This window comes from Montipora capricornis, chromosome 14, assembly GCF_036669925.1.
Source record: "Montipora capricornis isolate CH-2021 chromosome 14, ASM3666992v2, whole genome shotgun sequence".
NCBI classification, from domain to species: domain Eukaryota; kingdom Metazoa; phylum Cnidaria; class Anthozoa; order Scleractinia; family Acroporidae; genus Montipora; species Montipora capricornis.
Genome location: NC_090896.1, coordinates 3,833,353 through 3,843,352, shown reverse-complemented (window position 1 = coordinate 3,843,352; position 10,000 = coordinate 3,833,353). Strand labels below are relative to the sequence as shown.

The 10,000-nt window shown below is 40.6% G+C and overlaps 1 protein-coding gene across 1 annotated transcript in view; it reads left to right on the top strand.

The window, feature by feature from the left end:
• The first annotated feature begins 2,348 nt into the window (after positions 1–2,348).
• The window catches only part of LOC138033447 (uncharacterized), an 8,081-nt gene continuing 429 nt past the window's right edge, over positions 2,349–10,000 (top strand). Inside the window, exons 1-4 of the mRNA XM_068881190.1 lie at positions 2,349–3,169; positions 3,518–3,871; positions 4,332–4,422; positions 7,612–10,000. The exon at positions 7,612–10,000 is cut by the window's right edge and continues 429 nt beyond it. Of these exons, the coding sequence (XP_068737291.1) occupies positions 2,560–3,169; positions 3,518–3,871; positions 4,332–4,422; positions 7,612–8,500 (1,944 nt within the window). The 5' untranslated portion in view covers positions 2,349–2,559 and the 3' untranslated portion in view covers positions 8,501–10,000. The remainder of the gene's footprint in view (positions 3,170–3,517; positions 3,872–4,331; positions 4,423–7,611) is intronic.

Sequence of the window (10,000 nt, the reverse complement as noted above, 5' to 3'; positions counted from 1 at the left end):
AAAAAATAACTAAGTTCAAAGTATTTACAATACATACATGGTCAGTACAAGCAGTCCTTCTTCTTGGTTCATGCTTGTCGCCATAAGTTCGCATCAGTTAACAAACTGCCTTTCTTTCAAAGTCTTGGTTTACCTTGCTCTTCATGCTTCTTCTCCTTGAAGCCAACTTCTTTTCCTCCTTTCAAACTTTCTGTTCTCCTTGCTGCACAATGTACCTTGCCGTCGAGGTGAAACGAAAACCAATCGTAGTTCACGCGTGCGCATTTTCCCGCGCATTGTGTCGGCTACGTGTAATTACTTCGAGTTTTGATTGGTTTTGCTGGATTGTCTCCGTCCTTTTTGATTGGCCAAAGTAATTACTTTGGTTTTGGTTTTACGACACTCGATTGAAACTCGCTCTAGTAGTGTACTTTTTCTGGTTTGACTTTTCGTCGCGGAATTCTAGCAACCAGCCACCGGGCGTTTCCCGAAGGTTACTTATATACCTGCATTCAAAGTACATGATTTGAAAAGGTAAAGATTTTTTGCCACTGGGTATTACACAAGAACCTGCTAATTCCGAACCAGGGAATATTGATTACTGAAACAGTCACCTAACCATTCGACCACCACACCTCTAGCTGCTTAGGGGCAATAAATTTAAACACTATTTGATAATGCTGTTTTATCAAACGGCAACAAACAATATTAAACACTTCAAAAGTTCGGTTACCAAAACTTCACCACAAAGCCAAACATTATAAAATCAAAGGTTAGGCCCAATTAGTCTAGCTCCGGCCTAGTTACTCTTCAGCAGCGATATTCTATGGGAGACTTTTAAAATAAATCTTTTTTTTTAGAGAGCGACGTCCTGATCACCAGTCTCGATCTCGAGTCCTAGCTCGAGTCTCGGCTCCACTCCTAAGTCGAGTCCTGGCTCGAGACCCGTAACTCGAGTCCTAACTCGAGCCCCAGCTGGAGTCCTGACTCGGTATTTAGGTATCCACATAGAAGTCTTAACTAGAAAAACTAGAATTAACAATTGTAGTGCCTACATGTAATTAACACTTCCATTAACGAGTTACTACTACAAAACAATAAACGAAACGGTAAAAGGATTAAGAAGGAAGGAATTAGTGACACAACGCCTTAGCGTAATGGCTCCTACGAAAACGAATGAAAAACTCAACAGTCCATAACAAGGTTATTTGCAACTTTTTACGAACTCTAACGTAATCCGACTCGAAAGCATGTCAAAGTTACACGGATGAACGCAAATGTTCAACTATGTTGAGGCGGTGTTCCAAGACGTCAACTCGAAGAAAACAAATTACTCACGCCATTCGTTTTCTACAACTTCATCGCGGATCGAGTAATTGACGTCCTTCAGCGCGGCAAACGAAAAAAAAAAGGGGGAAAAAAAAAAAGAAGAAGAAAGCCAGAGCTAACCATAGTTTACCACGGATCCCGACAAAAGCAGATGCATGTGAGTGGTCATGTAGAGAAATATTTACTGTTGGAACTATTCGTATTGTCCTTTGGTCGAAGAATTATCCAAAAATTAATAAAAATAAGCGCCACGGAATATAAGTCTGTCTTTCATCGGAATTCAGTTAAAAAAAAAAGAAAAGAAATTAAGTCCTGTATTTTTCATTTTTTACTTAACGCCTTAATGCTGCACACTCCCCGTGCGGTATGCTTTGTGGAGAAAGCCTGGCACTGGGGCCATAATCCGCGCTGTGAGCATGTGGGCACTTATTTTCCAGCTTCCCGCGCCTGTTGCGTATATGATTGGCTGATTTAACTGTCTTCGTCTGGGAACGAAGAAACGATTGGCTCAGTCGCATGAGCGTAGGATTCCAGTACAGGAGGTCGCAGGTTCGAAACTTGGACGGACTAAATTTTAAGGCCTTAAAAAGTGCCGCCTTTGTAATGACATCTGCAACTCTTCAAGTCTTTTCAGGTGAGGACTATAAATCGTAGCTCGCCTCTCCCAACCCCTGTTCAAAAACTCTTGTGGGAGTTAAAGAACCCATTCTTTGCCAAAGAGTAGGTCACGGAGTTTTCGGTTTTATGCTCTGGCCTTGAATACTTTTCAGGCTTCTTTCGCACTGAAACACAAAAGAGCTCTTATTGAAAAATTCTGAGACATGATTTTTACAAAAATTTAAAACGGCGCGAAAATTGCATCAGCGCAAAAATTAAGCACCTTTTGACAAAGATTTTTATTGATTTGCCTCCAAAGTGTGTTTTGTTTTGTCTCCGATGTTTAATCCCAAATCGCCTATTTTGCAAAGTGTTTCTGCTCGATCGAGCATGCCTCAGAACAAATGCCACAGTCCGCCAAGCATCATGACTTATTAATGCATTCGACGTGTGTGTCTATTCATGGGGAGATTCCTTTGTTTTCCTGATTCACTATACATGTTATGTTATCACCGATGCCAGAGGGCTTTAAATCTCTATCATCGTGTGAAGTGAAACGAACGACGTTTATTTTGGGTTAATCAAGTTCACTTTGGAACGAAAAACACGTTTTTATATGAGCAAAGCGCGCGCGCCTGAGGGCGGTGAATCGACATGATGGAAGCACAAGACGTGCCCAAGACAACGAACTCAAAACTGGCGATTGGCGAAAGAGAAATGGGGGAAGGATTAGAATCTTGCGAGAAGAATAACTTTGAGGAGCCAAGTTACAAGTATGGAGGAGCGCCCGAAGTGGAATCTCTTCTTAGAGAGACTATAAGTCAGCTGGAATCTGCGCTGCGCGAATCAACTAAATTGCTCGCTCAGAGAGACAGCGAAATTTCCTCTTTGAGAAATAGCTTAGGTGTAAGTCTCGGGGAACGCGCAAGTAATGTCAGCGTTGCGCTGGATGAGGAAGTGAAGAGATCTCAAAAACGTGTGATTGACTTAGAGAAGGTTGTGCAGAAACTTCAACAAGAAATTACAATGTACAAAGTAGAGAGGGAAAGTATGTTGCTGAAGGAGTTCGGAGACTCTGCGAGCGCGGCGGGACAGACATGTTATTGTGGATCTCTGTGTGGTGCCATGAAAGAAATGGTCGAGCTAAAAAAGAAACTACAAGTTACAGAACAGAAGTACAGCAACCTGAAGCGAGCGTTTAAGACTCTCGAGCGTAGCAAAGTGAGAGTTGGAGTGGCTCATAGAGACAGTCCCTGCACAATTAGCTGATCAATCCGGCGTCATTCTGGTGAAGAGGACAAGCGAGTCAGACAGACTTCAAAATATTACATGAGATAATATATGGCAAAAAAACACTTTATTATATATATGGGGCGAATTTCATGTAATAAACCTTCCAAATAGAATTCTCTCTTCCTTATATTTCACCAGTGAAAAAACCGATACGTCCAATCAGGTTTGCGTATAGCGTTCTTCACATGTGAAAAATATAACCAATGAGCATTGAGTAGAATCACCCATTAGCCAATCAGAACATAACACTCAAATGGGTTCCGAGGCGCGCCGGTTGAGAAAACATGCTTGTGTTTTTCGCAAACTGACATGGCTTCAGCACGTTTTGTTCCACCTGAAACAACTTTAGAGGCTTTTATTGAAGAGCAAGCAAACAAAAACACGTTGAGTAAAACCAAAAGAGATGTTTCCTTACTCAAAGAATTTATGAGAATGAAAGGAAAACACGAAGAATTCGAAAACATTGAACCGAGAGAGCTCGACGAAATACTGTGCGCATTCATTCTGGCGGTGAAGAAAAAGGACGGAGAACAACAAGTTTTGTCCCTACTTCAAGGCGCAAACATTCACGGAGGAACAGTTAATATCTCGATAAACACTGTAAGTCAGCAAAGTCCAAACTTGTCTGTGATGCACAGTGCGAAGCGCCGCCATTATGTGATTGAATCAGACAGTGATTAATCGGACCTAAAATAAATGTGAAGAAGTGTTTTCGTCATTTCACTTTTGATTTTTCTTTTTTTGCATTTAGCGTTATTCTTAATGAGGAAGTATCTTTTAATACCTGTAACGTTTTCCCCCGAAGACAGTTTTTGCGCATTTCGGAAGTTTTTAAGCTTACTGAATTGGATTCTTGAGTTTTCGCTATTTCGCAAACATGGTTTATAAAGCTTGCATCACAAAGAAAACAATAAAATTTCTGATTTACACGCTTTTATTTTCCTTTAATATATAATAAACAAATTACACCATAGAAAGTGCTTTGTACGGATTTTATTCACTCGTTGCAAAACTTTAGAAACTCACTCGTTCGCTACGCTCACTCGTTCGTTTCTAAAGTTTTGCGACTCGTGAATAAAATTCCGTACGGCGCACTTTCTATGAAGTAATCTATTTATATGCTTGGTATACAGACGAGGGAGTTTTTTCCAAAACGTTTGGGAAAGAAGAGAGCGTTGCTGGTTCGCTAGAAAGCATGAAAAAGCTGGTCGGTGAACAGCCTTCGTAAGAGTGACCTCTCAAGGTGATTTTTCGCGGTAAAGATATCAGATGTTGCGCGTTTCGTTAGTGATGTTTTTGTCACCTGTAGAGATAAGCTTTATGGTCATTAAGATAAGTAGCTATTTATAATAATAACATGGTTATCCTATAGAGCGGTCTTCATATAAACGTAGATCTGGGAAGGACGATAAAATCCGTGCACGAGCAAATTTTGAACATTGGTAAAAAAAAGACTTATTCAAGCTCTATCCTCGCACGTTACAATATTTGATAATTATGTTATTTACATAGCGATGGGTCGAGATAACTTGAAATTATCATCGGCTGTTAAGATAAGTGGCTATTTATAATTATAGCCTCATTACTCCTGCTGTGGAATCAATTTGGATCAAAGTGACGAATATGTGGATGAAATTTGAAGTGGATTCTCCCGATATTAGGGAGCTTAAGCAACGACAACGGCGACGGCAATTAGTGGGCAAAAATAACAGCTTTGCACGCCCTGCACGTGCGTTTTTCACTTTTGTCCATTTCTTTGCCGTCGTCGTCAGCAAAACAACAACGTGAAATAGCCAAATTTGAGGTGTTATCAAGAACGTCAGCACTTGAGGATAAACTTTGATTTTCTCCTCTAAATTAAGTGCCGTTCCGACGAGTGTCATTTTTGAGGAACTACCACACCCTTGTCACATTAAAAAGGTTGAAATAGTCAGGAAGCGATTAAAATAGCGCGAATTTATATGTTTAGATGACGTTCTCGTTGCCGTCGCCGTTTCGTTGCTTAATTACTACTATACTGTCTTGATGAGCTTCACATGTACAGTGGATAACGATAGAATTTATGTTTTAACAGTTTCTGTTTGCAATTTCTTTCGTTTTTGCAATGTTATCCACTAAAGCAGTAAAGCGTAAAGCAGTAAAGGCCAAAGAGAAGTTATCGAACAAGTTGTATTTTACATTCATCTTCATATAACATGTATACTGACCTGACGATATGAGCAGAAATTAAGGCCAAAATATTACGGTGCAATGTCAAATAACTCCAGCCGAACACAATTTGTAGGGCGAGGAATGACAAGAAACATGAAGTATCAAGTTTTCCTACTAGTGACTGATATACGAAAGCAAAGAAGGCTGGAATAACCCCTTTATTTTGAAGGATGGGATAGAGCAAATTCAACATTACTTAGAAATATTCGAGGATGCTAGATTTGAGGTTAACTTCAAAAGTACAGTTATCCGTTGTAAAACATATACATATATATGTATATATAATAACTCAAATTAACAAGTATATTGAAAAGCAAACAAACACTTGTTAGTTTACAAGACAAGCGATTTTATCGATGGATATGGTAACTCGTATCGTTAATTAAATTTGTAAGAAAAAGCCACTTAGTATAAATTGGAGGGGTTCCTCTTTTAAGATCTCATTAACCACTTAGCACATTGTCCAATTGGAAGTGGACCCATACCTATATTCATCGTATAAAAAAAAAATCACCAGTCCTGGTGTAAAGGAACAAGCAGGTTATTTATTGATAACCAATATAACAAATAAATTGCGAAGTGATAACAATTCGATTGTTTGCGTTGCGATTGAGTCGATTTTTTCATATTTCAGATGGGGAGTTGGAATTTCAGGGGAGAGCAATTTTTTTCTCGTCGAATTAACAAATCGAAAGTGGTTCAGCGTTGTCCGTACTCTTATCGACAACGATATTCGTGATCACATGCGTACAGTGGTCAAAATGTTGTGGACTCACGCAGCGCAGCCGAGTACGTGAGTCCACAACAATATTTAGTCAACGTCAAAGAAAGTGTTTATTTCAGAGCGTGACTAAAATCATGACACAAAGAAGGAGCAAGCGTTGTCTATAACTTTCTATAACTTTTTTTTTCACAAAATGAGCATTCCTGATTGGCTATTACATTGCGTGACAAATTGACGCGAGCATGACGCGAGCAGCGTTGTTGTCTAGACTCTCATCGACTACGGCAAATTAGTGAATCAGGGAATGCTTGCTCGAAGCCTGATTAGCGCTAACCGTTGGTTAAGAGGTATCAAAACCTTTACGTTTCCATGGTATTTGACGCTGGTTAGCGCTAACCATGCTTCGAGCAACCCGGGCCTGCAGATTGCGAGATTACAGGCAATTGTGGTAAAATATCATTTCGACTTTAAATTAACTTTGCTCGTATCACAGCTTGGTGTGGGCAAAATAACTCACAAAACTGAGCACTCTGATTGGTTCCTAACCGTGTTGGAATGACTCTAAGGGTTTGTTTTTTCAGAAACAAATAAGGGACTACAGTTAGCCTATACTTGACCCGAATAACGGTAGAAAGGGCGTGATAACGTTTCCGCGGTCGAAGATGGGTATTCGTACATAAGCAAGGAAATCGAAAAAGTGCGGGAGACTAAGCGCTATATCTTCACGAGGGGTCCGGGCAACTCGTTTGGATGGACAGATCAAAAGAAACATGGCGGCGAGTGTCTTGATCCGTATGAATCCCGCAGGCCAACTGGCATTCATTACAAACTGGGATAAATTGCCGCAGGATTCCAAGAGAACCGATAAATTGCGCTGTTCCCTTATGAACAACCCACCACTATTTCCCGGTTCAAACTGGCCATGTCCTCTTCTCCCAAAACCCCTGGGATACCCCTGTTATCGCAAAAACTTAAGTGCTCTACACAGGCCGTGCTCCCCTCAAATCAAACTTTTATGGTCGTGCTTTCATCTGCCACTCGTCAAAGATCATTTGTAATGAAGGAACGCCTTTTAAAATTTTACAACACAATACTACTTCACTTCCATTTGCAAACATTCTTGAAAGGGATGTCTTCCTGTGGTCTGCTCTCGAATGCTTGAGGTCAAAAAATCTGATTGGTTGCTCTCCGGTAAGCCTGGACCGAAGGTTCGCGTCACTTTTAAAAGTACACACTCTGTCATGTTGCGTGAGCGGGAAATCAAGGCAAAAGACTTGTATACACAGAAAAGCTCCCGAATGTACCTGTTTGGTACTGTGTCAAGTAAACGGGTGACCGCTGTCGGCCATTTTTCTTAAAACAGGTGCTTTGGTAGCCGGGTTAACCACGTGCAGGTCGCTGTCTCTCTCATTGTTCTTTGTTCGGCCTCAAAACAACAAGCCACGTGATTTCTACGGCTAACCAGTTCACTGTTTAAGCATCGGGGGATTTCTCTGGGCTTCGATGGCGCACTGCAAAAATCACAGTAACGAAGCAAAGAGCGAGAATTCGTTCCTCAAACTCGAAGATTTTGAGATCGATTTTTTCGAGGATGAGTCGGGGAAAGAGGAGATGGTTAATCAACGAAAAAGTACCAAGGAGTTTATCTCGGATTCCGTGTCATTGACGTCGAATTCTCTGCTGAGAGCCACGATTTGTGAACTAGAAAGAGCGCTTAAGGATACCCGACGGCTGTTGTTTGAAAGGGACAAAGAAAATGGCGTTCTGCGACAAGATCTCGAGAAAGCGCGAAAGGACCTCCACAAAGAAACCCAGGCAAGGAAGAAACTCGAAGTGGAAAAAGAATCACAGAAGGAGAAAGTCAGAAAGGACGAAAGCGAGAAATCAAAATTACGGCAAGAGATCGAGGAACTAAAAGAAAAATTACGGGAGTTCGAAGATGTAACAGAGAGCGCGGATTCAGAAGAAATTGTTCCTTGTTGTTCGTCCATGCATGAATTGTTGGAGCTGCGAAGTAAACTGAACGAAGCGGAAAAGCAACTGAAGGAATTTCGCATAAATAACCTTGCAAGCAACGAGAATATAATAACAACAAGACAATTAAACGATTCGAAGACTCAAAAATCGACACAAAAAGAAGCTCAAACACAACTGAAAATGAAATTTCTCCGGGATGCGTTTTTCTATTACATGATCGATTTTCACGCTGACGAGCAAATGAAAGCAATTTTAGCCATTTTGGACTACGAGGACCGAAGATCCGATATTATCATTGAATCACATAAAATGAAAAGACAAGGAAAGAAGTTCACTGTGACGGAGGTTTCAAGTAGATCGCTGACATTCGTTCACGAAGAAAAGCTTTGAGCTTGGAAACCAACGAGGCATGCTTTCGCGCAAAAAAATGATACCGATACAATTCATTACGGTGCGAGCCATCGACGTCTTCTTTATGGCTGCATATGAAATAGCTACTGTCACAAAATTGTCAACCTGGGCGCAGTTGTTCATCTTCCGATTTAGTTAATCCTGAATTTGAGAAAACTTTAATTCAGGGAGCAGTTTACTTACCGATCAGGGAATATTTATCACAATTTTTTTTTGCCGGCGATGTATTACTCTGGTCTCAGGCTTTCTCTCCTTCAGCCTAAAATCGTATCCTTTACGCATTTAAAATGGGTGAAACAGAATCTTCGCATGTCATGGCGTTTGTCTTCTTTCAAGCAACTGTTCCCGAGCCTTGTTTGCTTCAATTCCAAAACCGAGGTTCTTTTGTGGTAATAGTAGAGCAATCTGCGATTATTCCTAGTAGTGGTAGTGCTGTGGTTCATACACTTCAATAACAAATGGAATGTTCAAACACAGATGACTGTCTTCCTCATTCCTTAGCAAGAAAGTAGTGCAAAACTGGTCAAAGACGGAAGACGTCCAGCTCAATAATCCATTTGTTTGGGATTTTTATACACTTGGCGGATCTCAAACTGACGTTAGTGTTAACTATTGGTCGTACGCAAAAGAATAAAGATATGACACAAAGTCGCTCAGTGCATGGTCCGTCGAAATCATTCGTGTGAGTTTATGAGTCATGGTACGGATCGATACGAGTTCATCCCGCAGTATGTAGTCAAAACACTTTAAGACTTAGCCCAGTATAACGGAAAGATCCGATTCCGAAACGACGACAGCATCGGCAACGAGATGGTCGGTTCAAGATATTAGAGAGATTAAACATCACGTTTACGCAAATGGCAAACGTCGGTTTTGCCAAAAATGGAAGAAACTCGTTTGATATAAGAAAATCTCTTCATTAACTCCTCTCTCTCTCGTTTGAAAAGTTGCTCTATATCAGTTGACAACAGGCAAGAGAATCAAACCAGGATCCCTGATTATTGGCAAAACGCTAGTTTCAGTATGACATTTGCCGTCTGCGGTAAATTAAAGCCTATGCCAAATCTCTCCATTATTGAATTCCTTTACATTTCACTGTTTTTTTAAAGGAAACGTCTTTAAATTGCCTTCAATTTAGCCTCCATAGGAAGGTTTTTTTTCCCACGAAGTGCAGTGAATAGATTCAAACTATAACATTAAGGATCGCTTAACTATGATCACGTGACTTGACGCCGACATTCTCAAAAAGCTGGATGCTGAATCAAAGAGGAAGTGACACCGATTATAAACTCAACTGACACTTGTTTGAGAGTTCGAGCAATGCCAACGATAACGTAAAAGAAAACGGCTTCACTAAAACCGACTTGTTACGAATGGTTGTAAAGTTGTTTCTTACAACGTTGTCGGCTTTCTCCCTAATTATTAATCCTTTGAGCAGAAATTCTGGTCAACGACATCAGAAGAGTCACTGATGATCAA